The sequence below is a fragment of the Tachypleus tridentatus genome, chromosome 13 (assembly GCF_004210375.1).
Source record: "Tachypleus tridentatus isolate NWPU-2018 chromosome 13, ASM421037v1, whole genome shotgun sequence".
In the NCBI taxonomy this organism is placed as follows: domain Eukaryota; kingdom Metazoa; phylum Arthropoda; class Merostomata; order Xiphosura; family Limulidae; genus Tachypleus; species Tachypleus tridentatus.
Window position 1 is genome coordinate 87,278,670 of NC_134837.1, and position 21,172 is coordinate 87,299,841.

The 21,172-nt window shown below is 34.0% G+C and overlaps 1 protein-coding gene across 2 annotated transcripts in view; it reads left to right on the forward strand.

The window, feature by feature from the left end:
• The window catches only part of LOC143240730 (proton channel OtopLc-like), a 48,904-nt gene extending 28,396 nt beyond the window's left edge, over nt 1-20,508 (forward strand). The window contains exons 1-7 of one of the 2 annotated variants that reach the window (XM_076483659.1): nt 3,392-4,877; nt 6,537-6,586; nt 7,179-7,287; nt 10,211-10,463; nt 13,386-13,552; nt 15,294-15,471; nt 17,986-20,508. In XM_076483659.1, coding sequence (XP_076339774.1) covers nt 6,570-6,586; nt 7,179-7,287; nt 10,211-10,463; nt 13,386-13,552; nt 15,294-15,471; nt 17,986-18,929 — 1,668 coding nt within the window. In that variant the 5' untranslated portion in view covers nt 3,392-4,877; nt 6,537-6,569 and the 3' untranslated portion in view covers nt 18,930-20,508. Of the gene's footprint in view, nt 1-3,391; nt 4,878-6,536; nt 6,587-7,178; nt 7,288-10,210; nt 10,464-13,385; nt 13,553-15,293; nt 15,472-17,985 lie in introns of those variants that run through there. The other variant, XM_076483660.1, reaches the window with a different exon arrangement.
• Nucleotides 20,509-21,172: the final 664 nt, after the last annotated feature.

The following is a 21,172-nucleotide window of genomic DNA, read 5'->3' on the forward strand; positions in this document are numbered from 1 at the left end:
TTGATTGGCAAAGAAATATAAGCATAATTGAAACGAGGGAGAAAATTGTGATACTTCAAGGAATGTGTGTGTGCTAAAAGAACTCTTTCGTATTGGATGTGTCAGATGTAGTGTAGTTGATATATCACAACGTATTATTCGTTGCTTTCACTTGTAAGTTCTTAGAATTTAATGAAAAACTGATGGCGGAATTTCCCATCTTGAATGTGTCAAAGAATAATGCGAAATTCAAAGTACGGGGAAACATTTTCAGTTGCCCATGGCAATTATATAATAATTCCCTGATAATAAACTTCTAACTACCAAAGGTATAAAATCAGTTTTCACAGAAATTGTGAATTTAGTGCTTTTATTAAATAAATAACCCTCTTCCTGTATTCGATTTTTATTTTAGCATCGTGTAAAATATTTAGTAACCAATATGCTTTCAAAATATAAAATTAAGGAGAAAATCTCTGTCTAAAACAACAACTTTCATAACGAGATGGTGATGTGGACTGTATTTAGCTTATTTACGTATTTTGTTACTACGAAGTAAATTAAAGAAATTTAAAATTTGTGTTGATAGGGGGCGCACTCCTGAGTTTTAAAACTGAATTGTTTTGTATATAAAACATAAATTATATATATCTATACATACATACGTACAAAAATTCACTAAGGGAACTTTATGTGATGCTTATAAAGTACATTTTAATTATACACATTTTATAATTTCAAATTTATTTGGGGTTAATATTACATGAACAAAACTTATAACCATATTGGCAATGTATTATCAGCTCATCAACCCACAAAAAGTTTTTTAAAGCTTAATTGGGTGATATGTATTGCTTTTCTCCAATCTAGGTAATGAAACTAATACCTCTTTTTGTTGCTCTACCATCTTTGGAGTGAAATAAAAGTCGGTTGGAATTATAACCCTCCAAATACCGTATTGCTCTTAATTAAAACACTATCTCTAATTATGCCTACACCACCGTTTGTTTTGAATTTCGCGCAAAGCTACTTGAGGGCTATCTGCATTATCTGTCCCTCATTTAGTAGTGCAAGACTAGAGGAAAGACAGCTAGTCATCACCACCCACCGCCAACTCTTGGGCTACTCTTTTACCAACGAATAGTGGGATTGACCGTAAATTATAACGGTGATAAATGCTGCTATTCAGTCAAATAAAGTTTTGGCTCTTGTCATTTCTGTACAATTCGTTTTCAACCGAAGTTCCAGTTGCTTCTATTTCACATTTACTTACAATATTCTAGAGTATTTTGTGTGAGTGTGTGTGTATATGTATATATATATATATGTATATACTCTGCTGGCCAATATCTTAAGGTCAATGAACATAAAGAAAAAATATGCATTTTGCGTTGTTAGACTCAATCACTTATTTGAGTAGAACTTCGAAAGATGAAGATAAGAAAAGGGAAAATAAAAATAAAAAGCGTTTTTAGCATTTAATATGGAAAATGTGAAAACTATGAAATTAGCCTAAATACTAACTGGTCAAAAGTTTAAAACCATACCAAAAAGAAGTCCTAAACGGGGTAGAAAATGCCCAACAAGAGATCTCAGTAGTGACTTGCACGGCCTTCATTGAGAATAACTTCAAACATTTGCTTTGGCATGGTCGATATAAGGGTGTGCAGAAGGCTGGCTGGAATGTTATTCCAAGTGGTAACGATTGCTTCACGAAGATCATGCACTGTTTGTTATTGACGTTCATTTCTACAGGTTTCCTTTGCCTTTCACCCCCAAACATTTTCAATGGGGTTCAATTCGGGCGAACACGCTGGATGGTCCAAAAGAATTGTGTTATTCCCCATGAAAAAGTTCTTTGTCCTGCGGGCATTGTGGATTGCAGCGTTGTCCTGCTAAAAGATCCAGTCATTTCTACACAAGCGAGGGCCTTCAGTTAGTAAGAATGCTTTTTCCAACATGCCAATGTAGCCAGCTGCTGTTTGACACCCCTGTATAACCTGAAACGCCATTGTTACATGGAAGGAGAAAGCACCCCAGATCATGATGGAACCTCCTCCACTGTGTCGTATAGAAAATGTCTCCGATGAGATATCCTTATCATGCCAGTAACGTTGGAGGCCATCTGGACCATCCAGGATAATTTTTTTCTCATCAGAAAAAAAAACCTTCTTCCACTTTTTGACGTCCCATGTTTGGTGCTTCTCAGCAAAGTTTAACCGAGCTGTTTCATGGTGTTGAAGGAGATGTGGCCTTTAAAGACGATTACGGTTTTTAAAGCCTTCCTCTCGTAGATGCCGTCTTATTGTTCTTGAGCTGCATTCTACGTCCGTAAGGGCGTTAATCTGGTTCGACGATCGGCTGGTCTCTTGCTGGACAACCCATCGAATCCTCCTGCTCAACGCCGGCGAAATTTTCTTGGGCCGACCACTAGAAATTCTCGTTCCGTATCCCTCAGGGTCTTTTAAGAAATTTGCAACAGCAGTTTTACTGCACCCAATCTCAGCAGCGATGACACGTTGAGAGAGACCTTGCTTTTGCAGCTCGACAGTTTTGCCACGTTCGAACTCTGTCAACTTTTCACTCAATGTAACACAGGAGATGTCAGAGAGAGATGTTGACAACGCTAATGCTTAAATACAAATTATTAAATTTCGTTACATGTTTACCGATTAACGTTTCGTTTCAGTATGGTCTTAAACTTTTGACCAGCTAGTATTTAGGCTAATTTCATAGTGTTGACATTTTTCCAATTAAATGCTAAAAGAGTTTTCTATTTTTATTTTCCCTTTTCTTATTTTCATCTTTCGAAGCTCTACTCAAATAAGTGGTTGAGTCTAATGACGCAAAATGCATATTTTTTCTTTATGTTCATTGGCCTAAAGATTTTGGCCAGCAGTGTATATGTATTATCAGGAACAAGAGGCGTCGCTAGGCGACCTGAATTTCAAGTTGGTGTCTTCAAAAATCAAAATAGAAATCCATGACCAATATCATACTGAAATGACGAAAATTCTCGTGCCTATTTGTCCATGTTCCAAATTTTTTATGCACCTAGCGATGCCTCTGATAGGAACAAAACATTCATCAGTGAGTTGTATTTTGTCGTCTACAAAGAATTTAAGTGAAAAACCGAACACTTTGTTTTTTTTTCTTCTTTAGAATACATCATATATAAACTCTAAAGTTTTACCATATATTTTATTTTATGAAAATAGTTATATTCTGAAAATATCCTACTCGATCGATTTTCGCTAGGTAGCAAAAAGACGATTTTTTGTACAGATACACGTTTTTGTAATGTAACTACCGCTTGTGTGGGTAAGTGTTTCTTCAAAATATGGAAAAAATTCTTCTGCTACTTCAATGTCCTTTGCTCTGTGTTGATTTTCACTCCTCATCGCTAAGTTATTTCTCGGTTTTAATTATTCACTTGATTAATTAAGTTTTTAAAGAATTTGTCTCTATAATTTTCTGTATCACTTGCCGGTTGTTAAGTGAGTGTTTTCTTTATAACAGTTCATCCACAATGCTAGGCTTGTACTCGCTCTGTAGCGGGAGTTCATAAACACACTACTACTTCCCCGATGTATGATGTGAGTGACTAGTGTCTGCAAAAACAAGGCCTACAACTAGATGTACTACCATACGGTCCCCAAACTTGTTTTACTTGTAAAAGTAATTAATTAATTGTTTGTAAATGTTTTAATTAACAGTAAGAAATAATTTTATTTATTGCTTTTGAAGTTCATATGTCATGCTGTGTTGTAGCCTACAGAGCGCACGAGTTTTCCCATGATTCATGACATACGCACGTTTTATTGGCATTACGATAGAACAAATTGCAACGTCTGACTGACTGATAGGCAAAACACATTTGTATAGTGGTGCGAATAGTTAAAATAGGTGAACACTCCTGGTAGCCTTCGGCCCGCTCTCAAGGAAATAATGCTTGCAGTATGTTAAGTTTTATTTATTTATTTTCTTACTAAGCATAAAGCTACACAAAGGGGTCTCTATCCTCTTCCCACCATGGGTACCGAAAGTTAGTTTCTAGCAGTATAACACCGCAGACATATCGCTCTGCCACTGGGAGGCTGTATGTTACGTGGTTTGTGTGTGGTGTTAGGTGTTTATGGAAAATAAAGTAAGTGAAATCAAATTAATTTTTGCGTATCTTGTACATGAAACGTTCAAAGCTGAAAGCTAATAAATACTTGTTAAAATGTCCTTTGGAAATTGATTAAATGAAACGGATTATTATTTTTTGTTATTCTGAACTAACACAACAGATTAAACTTAATAATTTTAACCGAAACAAAATAACTGAAAACCTTTGACATGATCGAAGTGCTCATTAGATGTTAAGGGCTTGGGTTCTTCTCAAGCCGTAGAGATGCAGTGGCGCTGCTTACTGCTCTGCGAGACAATAGAATTAAACTTTATACCAGCTCCTTTGTTTGTCTAGCATTTATCATAGGACTTTTAGAAGATAACTTGATTGGAATAATTTATCAAAGACCTACAGCTGCACGAGGTCCAAGCAGATGACAGTATATTCAATTATTCCTTACCCGATAAGTATAACTTCAGTGTCACCGCATTCTTCTGGACCTCTGTTGAAATCGTCTAATGTATAACTGCTGTTCATTATCTCTTTTCATTGTACACGAAGCTTTCAAAGCAAAAAGGCTGTTATTAGTGTTGATAATTTAAGGCTATTTCTTGTTTTTGTTTTCTTTATGTGTGAAAATAAACGAAGGCTTCATTGACAAAGCTGGCTTATAAAACATGAATTGCGTGGAATAACAGAAGAATTTCGAAAAGTCTTATTCAACAAGAATCAACAAAGAATTTGTGATATCTAGTCTTTTGGTAGAGGATTTATGATTCAGTAGGTAGGGTAGGATAATCATTGTAATAATCAATACGTGAAAATAATCTGTACTTATTATTACTTGAAATAGAAGATGTTTCTTTTGTTGTAGAAAATAGAAATTGTTAAAAATTGACAAACACATTTTGTACTTTAAGAATTGAAATAAAAGCTAAAGACGATAATAAAAGATATATCTGTATATAGTTTTAATTCCTACTTTTGTGACATGTATGTTATTAATGACTTTCGTGTTATAATTAACGCACACTCTGTAACATGGATTTAACTAATAAACAAGCAAAAACTTTCCTGTAACATTTAATTTAGTATACACATGATAAAAGTAGAGGTTGTTGTACACGCCGCGTATTCACGATATTTAAGAATCGACAGTAACAAGTTTTAGTGTTTTTTCTTCTCTTGAATTTTTAGTGGTGTCAAGATGTGTAGTATTATCTTTTAACTTCTGTTAAAATGCTCATGTAGAAACTCGTTTCTTTACTTTTCCCTGTCTCCCACTCACACACATACAGTTATACAGCGGCAAGTGTGAACACTTATAACACCATACACCGCGTTTCGATACCCGTGGTGGGCACAACACAAACAACCCACTGTGTAGAATTTTGTTTAACTACAAACAAACATACTTTATCCTGTTTATCGTACTTTTTACATACGAAGTCGTTTCGTGTCTAAGAATTTTATTTTGATAAAGTTACTCATAACAATCACCTACATGCTATCTATGAATTTGAAATTTCTCAAAATACATTTATGTTCATAAAACTGATTGTGTATCAAAATTTTATTTTATTTTTGTAAATTACTTTATCTATGGTAAAGCTGTGAAGGTTGTCTGCCTCCTTCTTTAGAAAGGAATTAGTAACTAGATGGAAAGTAACCAATCAGTAGCATCTTTCCAACTACCTACACACCAAGGGATTGTATGTAACTCTTGTAATATTCCATCAATTTAAACTGCAGGAATATTTTGTGGGAACGAACTGACTTGAACCAGTGTCGACAGTTCCAAAACTCAAACTTCAAGTACGTGGGCAACTCACTCCTCGTAAAATACACCGTATTATATCCATAAATTTTATTTTTTATAAATTACACCCATAATCTATCAATAAATTATATTTTTGTAAAATGAACCCATGATCTATAAATAAAATTTATATACTCTCGGTAAAATTTATTTTTGTAGAATAAATGTGTATGCTTGTTTGTAGTTAAGCACAAAGGGCTATATATGCTTTGCTCACCACGGGGATCGAAACTCGGTTTCTAGTATGGCGAATCTGGAGGCATACCATTGTGCTACTGGAGGGCACCTGTGTGCTACCCACAAAATTTGTATTAGTAAAAACGCATCACAAATTATTTCTTTTGCATTTCTATATTAGCTACAAATGTTCACATCCTTAGAAAAACAACCGTACTTTTTAAAAATTAAAACAACGTAAAACGAGCGACATTTTGCTATGTTCAGTGACTTTGATAACAAATTTAATGACGCAGAAGATAGCTGTGGAAATATATAATGGTATCTAATCCCAAAGTTTAGTTCCTCTCAAAATATTAATGATATCCTAATATTTCACTAGTAACAAACCATAAAAGCTGATGGTGAAACTCTGTTACATCAATGGATGAATAAATTTTCTTTTAGATACAAACGAAGCTAAAAATATTTCATGAAGAAATGGAACACAATTTCAGGTAAATATTTCTTCTGTTGAAACATTGTTCGTAATTACTATTGTCTTTTTTCGTGTGTGAAAATTCTGTATTTATTCATTTTTCTGCAGAATTGCCTTTATTAATGAATTTGATAAATATAACTGTACAACTGAAACCTTTAAACTTAGTTTTAACATTTGTTATACTTTTATAAATAATTTAGAATATTTTTATTAGATGCTTAATAACTGTAGTTCACAATAAATATTTCTTGGTGAAAAACGTTAGTAGGTTTGAAATCAAGAACTTTAGTGATAGACTGAAATATCGAAATGTAGGTAATGACTCGGCATTCAGAACATCCTATACCGTAAGGTACTGGAATCTATCTATTTATATAGATAGATAGATAAATAGACAAATACAATTATACAGATTTTGTTCAAATAACAAGAAAAGCTATCTATGTTTTAAATATAAAACTATACATTGTTAGAAGAAACAACTGTTATTACAATATAAATGGAAATTGAAACATCAGATTAAAAATACTTTAAATTTATGTATTAGGAACCTGTGGTCACAAAATTTTTATTCACCGATTTATTACTTTCCTTCTTCTTTTTCTCAGAGAAAAACTTTCAGTTCTTGTAAGCAGTATGTATGCTGTTTTCTTAGTGACACTAGGTGGAGTCATTGCTCTGACGTGCCAGAATACTCGTGAAAGGCATTCTAGCGAGGTATTGTTTTATTCGTATTACATTTTCTTTTTTTCTAATAAAAACTAAGAATTTTAAATACTAACAAAATTTCTGCTAATTCGCGTTGTATATTCAAGAGGAAGTATATTAGCAGCAGTCAGCACAAAAATAACATATACACACTAGAAGCAATAGGAGTTTAAACAATTATTTCAAGTTACAATTTATTGTTAATCATGGTTGTCTTGTGGAAGGACAACTGAAGTATTATATCAATAAGCTCCTTTTAAATGATCTTGTAGCACAATATATAAAAACATAAGACCCACCGCCACATCTAGGGCTACTCTTTTACCAACGAATAGTGGGATTGACTGTTACATTATAACGTCCCCACAACTGAAAGGGCGAGCATGTTTGGTATGACGGGGATTTGAACTCGCGACCCTCAGACTACGAGTCGAGTGCTTCAACCACCTGGCCATGGTGGGTCCTTCGGTACTATGTTGTTTATATTTGCTAGTCAGAAGAACTAGAATAATATTAAGGTCTACATTTGTTATGCCCTCAAAACTGGCTCACTCAAAAGGTAAACAAGAGGAAATCCTCAATAGCTGCGGCACTTTAACTTCCTGCAGGTAGGATTAGAGTATATTAATATATTAAATCTATCTTTTTTTTCAGTGGGCTATTTGTGCTCTGCCCACTACTGGTATCGAAACCCGGTTTCTAGTGTAGTAAGCTCTCAAGACATAACCGCTGCGCCACTGTGGGCTCTATTTTTATTTTAGCTATATTTTTGTGCGCCAGTAATACCAAGCGTGGGCGCGCTTACACCAGCTTGGATTTTATTACTCATTGGGATCTCTACCAGAATACCCTCAAACTGAAATTATTTTAAGCAGGATTAAAGGAAATTAATATATGAGACTTCGGGCATGGTCAAATACATCAAACAAAAAATTTGACGTCTTGAGCTCAAAACTGTAATTGGATTTCAAATTGGTCAAGATATGACGGAGTAACGAGCCACAAGTTTGTACTTAAAAAAAAAAAAAAGAGCCGTTCTATGAGCTGCGGCTAAATAAAGAATTAACATAATACATAACTTTAATTCTAACATATATTAAACAGCAGAGTAAATAAAATCATTGAAATTTTTCTGGGACATTGATCAGGGATTTTTGTCGTCTAAGCTTAAAACTTATTTCGTGACTTTCAAGAACTATTATATATTATCACTATTTTTATTCGTAAGTTGAGTGAAAAAACATATCAAGCTAAATATATATCAGGGCCCGGCATGGACAGGTGGATAAGGCACTCGACTAGTAATTCGCGGGTTCGAATCTCTGTAACACCAAACATGCTTTCCCTTTCAGCTGTGGGGGCGTTATTACATGATAGTCAATCCCACTATTCGTTGATAAAAGAGTAGACCAAGAGTTGGCGGTGGATGGTGATGACTAGCTGCCTTCCTTCTAGTCTTACACTGCTAAATTAGGGATGACTAGCGCAGATAGCCCTCGTGTAGCTTTGCGCGAAATTCAAAAACAAAACAAACAAATATATGTCACAACTCAAACTAAAGATATATTACAACTCAAGTTCTTATTTCTGGGTTATTTGCTGAGTATTATTTAGAAGCATTTTGTACTAACATCACTTGGTCATATTATCTATTTTCAATTATTTACATGGACGTATTTTCAGGTCTTTAATATGATAACTAATGTATTCAGAGTTCTTTGTAACTAATATAATGAGTTTAACTTCTGACTTATGCACGCGCATATAAAAGAACTGGAAAACTCCAAACTATCGCAATTATTTATATGAACCGTGCCAGAAAATTCGTATTAAAATGAGTAAATAAAAAGTAATAAGGAAAACGTTCAACTTGTAGAATGTGTTAGAAATTTGTGTATATTTGATACATGAATGTTTGCTGAGCAATGTGTGTAGTTAAAGCTATCTGTGCGAAAAATAAGTGGTGGTCTGATTCCAAAAAAAGTTAACAATGTATTTTACAGCGAAACTTTTTAAGTGAGTAGTGTCATTTCAGATAACTAACAATATATTTTACATTGATTAAATAAATTTGTAATTAACAAAATTAGTTACACTTTAAGCAGTGGGAAGTAACATATAAACTTTTATTTGGTGAACGTTTTTTTATCGAATGTCTGTCGGTGATTGGGTAAGAAAAGTTCATACCCTGGAGGGTCAGGTTCTCTATGACCTCTTCCTCCTCCCCGTACTTATGTTCTTGACGAATTGGTATTTATAACTGTAGAACTGTATATTATTTTGATCCTTTTCAGGGCAATGTCCATGTATTGTGGCTCATAAACAGTGATTATTTTATCCTATCAGCAGAATGTCAAGTTTGTTGGAAACGTTTTTTTACCGTAATAGATTGTTTGCCTTTGAATTTCGCGCCAAGCCACACGAAGACTATTTGCGCTAGCCATTCTTAATTTATCAGTGAGAGACTAGAGGAAGGCAATTAGTCATCACCACCCACCGCTAACTCTTGGGCTACTCTTTTACCAACGAATAATGGGATTAACAGGCTGAAAGCATATTTTGTGAGATGGGGATTTGAAACTGCGACTCTCAAATTGCGAATCAAGCACCCTAACTACCTGGCCGTGCCGGGCCTCAACTGTTCTAGAATAAAACTATGTAGTGTTATTAATCATACCTGTTTTCATTGAATATTATGACCAAACTTTTGATAAGATTATTTTGCTTATTTAATACATTATAGCATTGTTAAGGAGACCAGTATGCCTTCAAACATTGTTAACTATTTCAGATAAATAAGAAACGTTCAGAAAAGAGTTCCAGTTTTTCTTTTAATTCTGTTTTGTCTGTTTATTTATTTTTTTAATCTTGAAAAGTAAAACAACATAATTTCTATGTAGTTTTAACAGAATACCTAACTTTTTTTTTCCAGATTTTTACAACTATCATTGCTTATGTAAGCTTAATATGGTTAGTGTTTTTCAACGTGGACCTCCATCGATATAAGAAAAATGCCACAGACCTGATAAAACAGCAAGAGGGTATGAATCAAAGCAACGAGGAGCAATTGGACCAGGCAGCAAACGATGTTTGTAATACTATTCCTAGTACCAACACTGAGCACTTCTACGGATTTCTAATGGGTCGTCACAGTGGCAGTTTTTACCTTAAAGCAGGAATGGCTGGTATGAAATAATTGTTTTCACTATGTTATCAAACACTAAATGTTTTCGTACTTGGACAGTGTGAGAAGAATTTACAACAATTTCAGTTAGATTATAATATATTATAATAAAAGTGATCAAAGTCTTCAGTTTTCAAAATCATTTTTTTAGAATAAAGTTAACTTTCTCCCTAATCAATTTCTAGCTTTTGAGTTCATATTATTAAAGGACGAATACTCACAAATAACTCATTTCAGGCCATCGTGAAAAAAATATATACTGAAGAAATTATTTAAGAGGAAGTCACTAAAATAATAATAATAAAAAACATTATAGAAATAAAAATGGAAAACATTCGCGGGCGAATGCAATATGTCTCCACCGTGCAATCTCAAGATGGCCAATTCTGACAACAAAGAAATAATGAAAAACACAGAAAGATCAAAAACTTTTCATATCACTGTTTAGAAAGTGCAATAGAGTGTCTTTGTATCAAATCCTATACAAACTGGCCAAAATATAGCTGGGTAATTGACCCCAAACCCCAAACTTATGTTTTTGTGAGCTCTGACCCATCTACGAAACTAAAAATGGGCAAGTTCAACTTTTTGTAGGTAAATATGTTGAGTGCATGGAAATTTACATTTGTGCCAATTTTAATGTTGATAATAAACAAACAAAACAACCTATCTATCTTATTAAAATAATAATACATATGTACTTTGCTTGATTTTATTATTACTACTATTGTTTGGCATCTTACGTCATTTGCAGTGTTGTAAGTTGTAGTGTTAAGGTTTCTTATACAATTAGATTTCTTAAATAATCTTATTTTTTAAATACACTTGTACTGTTATGTTCTTTTTGTTAGGTTTGAGTGCCTTTTTCCTCTTCGGTTTTCTCCCCTCTTTCACCTATACTTTTGCTAAACCCAACAGTAGCACATCAGTATTTCTGCGGACTTACAATGCTATAAACCGGGTTTCGATACCCGTGGTGGGCAGATTACAGATAGCCCATTATGTAGCTTTGTGCGTAACTCCAAACAAACACTCTTGTTACAGCTGACGCAAACTCTATGTTATGTTTGTTGCCTACTTGAGCGAATCTTTCCGTGAAAACAAAACTTAAAGAATACAGACGTTTCATTTTTTAGGTTTTGATTTTGTTTGTTGTTAAGCACAAAATTCACAATGAACTATCTGTGTTATATCCACCGCAAGTAGCAAGAAACGATTTTTAGCCGTTCAGACGCATTGAACTACTGAAGGCAATACACATATTTAGCTAATGGAATATAAAACTGTGTTTATACAGGTTAAAAAGGAAGCCACGTGTACAATCTGAGCTATACCCACCGCAAATAGCAAAAACCGATTTTTAGCTGTATTAGCCCTCAGACTCACTGAACTACTGAAAGCAATACTCATATTAGCTAATGTAATATAAAACTGCGTTTATATTGGTTAAAAAGGAAGCCACATGTACAATATCAAAGGTTCAATGCTTTAGGGGAGTTTCTCCGGTTGTTACACTTAACGATATAACATGTTTGTTGTGGTCGATTGATACTAATTGAGTTGAAGAGAATAGTTTCAACTGAAACTCTCCATCACATTAATTCATAAGAAGTTTAGTAATCTCACAACGATTTCAGTTGTAAATGATAGCGCCTGCAAAAACAATTACAGTGATCCAATTGGCTAGTTACCACATAAATAGGCTCGTGATGAATGTCTGTCAGTTGTGATATTGATTTGTAACTGAAGAAAAAATTCGAAGACCTACATTCTGTATTCATGTTGTAATATGTGTTCTTAGAACTACATTCTGTATTTATGTTGTAATATGTGTTCTTAGAACTACATTCTGTATTCATGTTGTAAAATCTGTTCTTATTATAATGCCAGTTCTAGGTTATGATAATAAGAGCGGAACGTCATTTTTATTAATTATCCTTGCAACTAATGTGTTTGAGTGTGTTTTTTTATAGCAAAGCCACATCGGACCATCTGCCTAGCCCACCGAGGGGAATTGAACCCCTGATTTTAGCGTTGTAATTCCGTAGACTTACCACTGTACTAACGAGGGGCTCCGTGCAACTAAAATATCCAGGACTGGCCTTAGTATTCCCGTTTTATTCTGAAAGTGAAATTCGGCTTAGAAACTCTAAAATAAGTGACTTAAACTTATGTAAAGGTAACGAAAGCAACACATTATAAACAAAAATAAAACCGTTTTTAGTCAAAATTTATTGAACGGTTTCTAATCATACTAAAGACAACTCAAGTTTCTAAAACACTTAATTTGATAAGATTGTAATAAAACTAGAAAACAAAAGGATAAATGATAATTTCAAATATTTTATGCACCCCATAATTACATTCACTGATTGTCATTCATTTTATTAACTGTTTAACGAGTCATAATAACTTGCTATTTAACATTCAAATTTCCGTAAAATGTGTCCGTGCGCTAATGTTTCTGTTTGAGCTTTCCTACTCTGCTTCGCCGGAGACAAGTAAGTACCGAGAAACCCTCCGCTAGTACAGTGGTAAGTCTGCAGATTTACAACGCTAAAATCAGGCGTTCGATTCCCCTCGGTGGGCTCAAAAGATAGCTCAATGTGACTTTGCTATAAGAAAAACACACAAAACACACACATAGTACCGAGAATAATAATACATATGATACGCATTCTCACAATATCGATCATTAAAGTGAACTTCCATTCCAATTTCCACTATAACCAGCTAAGTATTTCTTAGACAAAACGTTACCTTTGTCTTGTATAGATAAAGAAATGAGACTTAACGTTAAAGCAATTGGCCTAGGAGTGTCTTTGAATCACAGTCGATTTTATGTTAAATTGTGCTGTTGTGGTTTTAAAGGTGAGATGACATTTGTTCTCATTGCGTATTTTGTTGTTATTTTCTCATTCAGTATTTTGTTTTGGACATATGATTCACGAGGGCTTACGGTTTGGTCAACAAATTCTATCTTGGTACGCAGAAGATTACCAATGTTTAGACAGACCAGCTGTTGAACTACACGTCGTTAGACCAATTCTCTCCTTCTATCAGCTTTTCATAATATTTAAGTATTCCAACGTAAGAATTTTGGACTGCAATACTATGTTATTTTCTATTGAAGATTATTTGGTCATATAAGCGAATTACTTGAACTTAGGCATTATTAAAACTGTTTTTAAAATTGTAAAGAGTCAAGTTTGTCATGAATTGCTTGATTATATCATTCCAGAGTTTGTAAAAACCAAAACATTTTTGAATTGGACCTATGCGATTTTTTAGTTTGAAAAAATGAAACTGTTATAGATTTTCATTACTTACTGTTGTAGTTTTCAACTTAAGTTAAACTTATGATATAAATTGCTGTATTTTGATGGTAGAAGTTCACAGATGACGTCAGCATATTTTTGAACCACTTATAATGACTCGTGTAGTCTCTGCTATTTGCATCTATAATATTCTTTTTACTTACCAATGTAAAGTTAAATAAGACAAATTAACAGTAAGTTGAAAATTAGTTGTTTTTGAACCTCACTTCCTTGATCTAGATAAATTATCATTAATTTTTAAGTTTGTTACCTACTTAACCCTAACTAGTCATTTCAGGTATTTATTTACTTTGTTTAAATTAATTCCAGCGCGGTACCACCCTCTGTCTTACTATTAATTATTATCAGTCCTGATAATACTGACCTCTATATAAAGTTCTTTAAGAAAACTTTATTGCTTACTTTTGACATAATATTTTACCATGTTTGTTTGTTTTTGAATTTCGCACAAAGCTACACGAGGGCTATCTGTGCTAGCAGTCCCTAATTTTGTAGTGTAATACTAGAGGGAAGGCAGCTAGTCATCATCACCCACCGCCAACTCTTGGGCTAGTTTTTTACCAACGAATAGTAGGATTGACCATACATTATAACGCCCCACGGCTGAAAGGGTGAGCATGTTTGGTGCGACGGGGATTGGAACCCGCAAGTCTCGAATTACGAGTTGAGTGCTTTAACCACCTGGCCAGTATTTTTCCGTTTAAACTTCGCTAATATTTACGTTTACATGAATCATCAGTAACTGTTAAAAAGGTTTTTTTAACCATCTTCAAGCGCTTTCAGCAAAGTTTAAAAATCCGCTTTGTTACAAAAATTACTTGTCTGGATTTATTAATTTGAATTAACCAAGTTCAATAAATTTTCAAACCACTTCCTTTAATAAGCATTTATTAACAACTTTTCAAAAATTTTTCATACATTTCGTTATTTCATATTTTTTGAGTTTACACTATTTAAAATCACTAGCATGTTGAGTTTAATATTTCTCCTAGCAAAAACTGTTGTTCGTAACCTAATATCCATATTTTCAGATGAAAGTGACCACAGACCGGATCTTTAACTCAAGAAAAAGGCTCGGCATGGCCAGGTGGTTAAGGCACTCGACTTGTAACCAGAATGTTAGAATTCTCGTCACACCAAACATTTTCGCCCTTTCATTCGTGTGTGCGTTATAATGTGGCGGTTAATCCCACTATTCGTTGGTAAAAGAGTAGCCCAAGAGCTGGTGGTGGGTGGTGATGACTAGCTGCCTTCCCTCTAGTCCTACATTGCTAAATTAGGGACGGCTAGCGCAGATAGCCCTTGAGTAGCTTTTCGCGAAATTCAAAACAAACAAATTCAAAACAATCAAGAAAAATCGCCAGAAAAAACATGCTTACTTGAAGATATGTCAAATAATATTGGAAAAACAAAACCTTCTTGTAGAAGAATTTTAGTTTTTACAATTAGGTATAAGTTATTTTCAATCTCTAGCTTTCTTCACTATTTTCTAGATTATTATCAACCGACATCGTATAATAGCCAGGTTTGGGTCAATGCATCTTATTGGGACATCGCTTTGCAACTGGATAAACAGTCTTGTGCTATACGCCATTGAAAATCACGTAAATAACCAACAAAATGATACAACCCTGTTTTTTATTAACAGCAATACATCCGCATCCACTCATTGTAAGTAAATATTAAATAATATAAACGTTATTAAATAAAATCTACAATTAGCTTGCACGGGTGTATTATTACTTAGATTTTTAGGTTATTAACTGTTTGATATCTAAATAGTTTAGGTTTAATAATCCTTGTGTTGTCATAGTTATAGTAACAGTTGTGGAACTGCAGAAAATAGAATAATTTATGATACCTTCACTATAGCTAAATTGTCTGCAACTTATCACACATGACATAAGATTAGAAACAGAATTAGAAGAGAATACACGAATTAGAAGACATATATATTTCTATTAGAATAAATATTTCGAGAATTCTCAAACATATTACAATATTTTCTTGAATTTTACGTATATCATATACATATACACCCTTGTGCAAATTAATTGAAACAATTGGTCATTTAACAATATTTTCAGCATGCCAGCCGGCGTAGGCTCGCTGGACCCGCTGATTTCCTTTAATAGTCATTTTTTCACACAGACGGCGTCATTAGCTGTGTTTTGCAGTACGGTCGATCTACTTTTGGGATATATGACGAAATTTTGAGGAATATTACGTCACTCGAACTTGCGTTAGAAGGGCAAGGAGACCACTCAAAAATCAACTTCTTACCAACTCAATAAAGAAAAAACGGTATAAATGGGATTTGAAATACAAGAACTGGACGCCAGAACAATGGAGGAAGGTGTTATTCAGTGACGAGACTCATTTCTTCGTACAGGGTCAAAGAAGTCTGGATATTTGCAGATCTCCAGGTGAGAAACTTCGAGAATCTCACATCAATCAGTTCGTAAAACATCCCTTGAAGAAGATGTTATGGGGCTTTTTCAGCTACTATGGTGTCGGAGGCTTACATATCGTAGAAGGTATAATGCGAGGACCACAGTACATCGAAGTTTTGCAGAGAAGAGTTGTTCCAGAATTGAAAAAGAGATTTCCAAATGGATTTGGCATTTTTCAGCAAGATCTGGTTCCGTGCTACACATCGAAACTTGTGAAGAATTTTATGACTACAACGCGAATAAAGGTGTTGGACTGGCCTGGTAACTCTCCGGATTTAAATCCTATTGAAAATCTTTGTGCGATTTCTAAAGAAAGACTTTAGGGAAAAGGCTGTACTACGAAAGATAAGGTAATTGAGGTCATAACTGAAATGTGGTACCGCGATCCAAAAATTAGTAAAGATTGCAGTCAACTCGTGGACTCGATGTCAAAGCGGATTAATGATCTTCTTAAAAATAAAGGCGGTCATTATCATGTATTAATTTGTGAGTAATTTTTGGATTCTAAGAAATAAAACGCAAAAAATTGAAAAAAAATCACAATTTTCCGTCTTGTTTTAAATTATTTGCACAAGGGTGTATCTGGTATTTGTATCAAAACTTTGTGTTTCATGATCAGCGAAGCCTTTACGCAAGACAATGTTAACATCTTTACGAAAGTTATCGTACTATAATAATCATATCGTTATATATAGAATAGATTACCACTGGAATTTCGTTTGAACAATCGTTAACTTTACTTAATACTACAGTTAAATACTATTATACCTTAAACATATAATAGAATAGCGATCGCAGTTGCTAAATCACAATTTCTTTTCAACGATAAATATCTTCTTGTTTGCAAAATAAAGAAATATGTACAAATTACTTTGATATAAGACCATTATACCATGATATAGTAGATATCTATACCATGTCTACTATAAATAGAAACATATATAACAGCAGTATTTGTCGTGAGTGATGTAGATCTTTTACAATAAACGATCTTAGCGCCAGGTTTAAAGAACAACATTTATTTCATTAATTTCCTTACAATGTTTTCAGTATTAAAGTTCGTCATGTATGTGAAAAAAATTAAGTAATGAAACATGGAATTGTTTTTACGTTGATTCTAATATTCTACGAAAAACAAATTCTTGCATGGTTGCTTTCACACGACTGTTTTTCAATCGGAGTAGTGGCCCGGCATGGCGAGGTAAGTTAAGGCGTTCGACTGAGGGTCGCGGGTTCGAATTCACGTCACACCAAACATGCTCGCCCTTTCAATCGTGATGGCGTTATAATGTGACGGTCAATCTCACTTTTCATTGGTAAAAGAGTAGCCCAAGAATTGGTGGTGGGTGGTGATGACTAGCTGCCTTCCATCTAGTCTTACACTGCAAAATTAAAGACAGCTAGCGCAGATAGCCCACGTGTAGCTTTTCGCGAAATTCATAAACAAATAGTCGGTGTATATTCGTACGTTTATCAGTTATATGACCTGATAAAAAACCAAGACAGCGATTAAAATTATCTTTATATGTTAACAACCAGAATGGGCAGTAAACTTAAATTATAGTTTCCTTTGTATTTGCTTACTGATTATATATTTATTTTTCTTTTACAAATAGGAACATAATAAGTCACAGAAAAAAAAATCGACGAAAATCTTTACTTCTAATAAACGTATTATTCGTATTCGATATTTACACAAGTATGTATATTATACATATCTGTATATTTTCAGACATGAAAAGTGATACGAGCGAGGTATATGAGAACGACGCATTGATATCACGTGAATGTTATGGTCACCATGTCCTTCTCTCTCCGATCACTCTTAAGACAATCCCGTATTTATACCCGTTCACTATTGAGTACAATGTGTTGTTGGCCGGTGTTTGGTTAATTGTTTGGCAAAATATTGGTCGACGACATTCTCAGGTTAACCCTCACCCTTTCTGCCAGAAGATTGACATCGAACAAGGAATCGAGAAGATCACTTACCGGAGTAACTTTTTCATCAGTGCTGACTGTCATGCTTCAAATAAAGGGCTGTTTGCTGGCCTGTTTCTTCTGCTGGTCAGCATTATCACCGTCATCGTATTCTTCGTATCCGCTAGAGAGAAAAAGTTCCTCGCAGTAGGTATCACAATTCATACTTTCCAAGAAGGTATAGTTACAGGTATATCTCTAATCTGCGTCCTCATCGCTTTCCGACAGACATCTCAACTAGACATTAACTTACATCCTATCACACTTCTGGACGACGTTCTCATGTTTATTCCTCTGCCATTCTTCTTCGCGAACGGAATCATTTCTGTCATGACCAACTTCAATGGTGGTCAGTACGTGAGGACAGGAATCTACGTACTTATTGTGATTCAAGTTGTCGTTCAGACTCTCTTCATCGTCGATGGTTTGAGACGTTGCAGCAACTCTAGCGAACTACAGTTCAAAAAGCCAGGAAGAGAACTAGTCACCTTTCTTATCATCTGTAATCTCTCTATGTGGATTATCAATACATTTGAGCACAAGATTATTGAACCTTATAACAAACATAATAGCTACTTCGATGAACTTGGGTTTATCGTAACCCAGACAACTCATCCACTAATGCTCTTTTATAGATTCCATTCCTCTGTATGTCTTGCAGATGTCTGGAAGTCTGCTTATGAAATAGGAGAGTGAATGGAAAGTTTATTCAACTTAATAAACTTCCGTTGTAAAAAATTATAATTGAAACTGCACTCTGTATTTTTAGTTTAAATTCAAGACAGTGTGAAGTTAGTTTGTGTAATCATCTCGATTTGAGTTCAAAATACTTATAATAAGCTGTCCCACTCTTATAAACAACTAATTTGTTTTTACAGTAGAGCACGGTGAATATTTTATTATACTTGTATTTTACAAAAGGGCGCATGTTAAACGGTTATGAACATATTGTAATTTATTTTGAAAATACAGCCACAGTAAGAATTATCTGAGAAGTTTCTATTGGATCATTAAAGTTGGGGTGTATAGAGTTAATATACTTGAAAAACCTAAGTGTGTGTTCTGTAGATGTGAATTCAGCAATTGTATCATTAACATACATGTAGAAGTATAGTGGTAAACACCAAATTTATTCAAAAACCAGGTATGAAATTAAAGTACATACTATGTAAGAACTACACTGACAAACACAACACCAACATTATGTATAAAATACAATGCAACAACTGCCACGACTTCACTACTTCACGACCCAGATACTAAGTAGGGAAACAAATATAAACAAACACAAAATCGTAGAAGCCCTACTTATACAACAACTAAAACCAAAATTAAGCACATATTATAAGAAGGAAAACCTTTATATCAATACTAATTAATAACCTAACATCTAACTGCAACGCCCCTTACAATCCTGTACCCCTTTATACTCTGATTCCTAAGACATGAGCCCGACAACGGTTAGTTTCAAAATCTCTCTTTGTTAACCTTAAGATGACCTAGAAAGGTCGAAACGTTGTTTTTTGCTTTGTTAGTAAAAGTGTTAATACCCAAACCAGGCGTTCTGAGATAAATTTTTATTTCAAGTGGGTTTCTCGTCATCAAGAATACATACAGAGTCACATATTCACACCCTGAAAAATAGTTTTCAATGTTTGTTTTTCACAGTACTCCGCAGAGAGAAAAAAAAGTTTACCATAAAAGAGCTTTGTTTAATAACCAATAGTACAAACTAAACGTTTAGAGACAGCTTTTCGAAAAGTAATGATTCTAGCTAAAGCTATCAAAAGAATTCAAATATCCATAAATTTAGTTCACTTTATTTTAGAGCTACGATTCTGAATAATAATCTATGGTATTCTAAAGATAAAACTCCTAAAAGAGGGGGAATACTGTTTATTGTACTTTTATAACAACTATAACAATGTTTTGTTTGTTTTTTAAAATTTCTAATATAACTGTTTCAAATTTCAATAACTTGTTATATTTTTTCATGCAACCCGTTTTCTATCTATTCTTTATATAAATGTGTATGTTTATTTTTCTTATAGTAAAGCCACATCGGGCTATCTGCTGAGCCCACAGAGGGGAATCAAACCCCTGATTTTAGCGTTGTAAATTCGTAGACTTACCGCTGTACTAGCATGAGGCTAATATAAATGACATGATTGAAGCACAATAATATTTTGGCATTCACAACGTGACATTGGAAAATTGTGTAAAATGACAGTTTCAAAATATTAAGTAAATCTAATTGTATACAGGGCCCGGCATGGACAGGTGGTTAAGACACGCGATTCCTAATATGAGGGTCGCGGGTTCAAATCCCCCGTTGCACCATACGTGCACATGTTTTCAACCGTGGGGGCGTTATAATGTGACTGTCGTTGGTAAAAAGAGTAACCCAGGATGTGGCGGTGGGTAGTGATGACTAGCTGCCTTCCCTCTAGTCTTACATTGCTAAATTAGCGACGACTAGCGTAGATAACCATCGTGTAGCTTTGCACGAAATTAAAAAACAAACAAACCAATTGTATATAATAATTGTCCATATACCTTTCGTTCATTGTATTTTCTTTATAATTAAATCAGTTTAATTTCCTAGAAAAGGGTAAATTAATAGGTTTTAGATCTATAAGGATACAAAACATTATATTTTATGGTTTTTAGGGATACAAGATGCTAAATTGAACTTTAATATTACATCTGACATTAAACATAAGTAACTAACGTTAGTTTAAGATAGTGAAAACATTGTTAGTTCCGACATCCTATTTGAGGGTTGCGGTTTCAAATCCTCGTCATTTTACGGTTAAAATCTTTGGTAGTAATATGACTAGTGAAATACAAACACTGTCTATTAGTGTGTATGCATGAAAATTATTTCATTTTTCTAGGTTTTTATTTTCACGTTATTTTCCGAAACCAATACCAAAGAT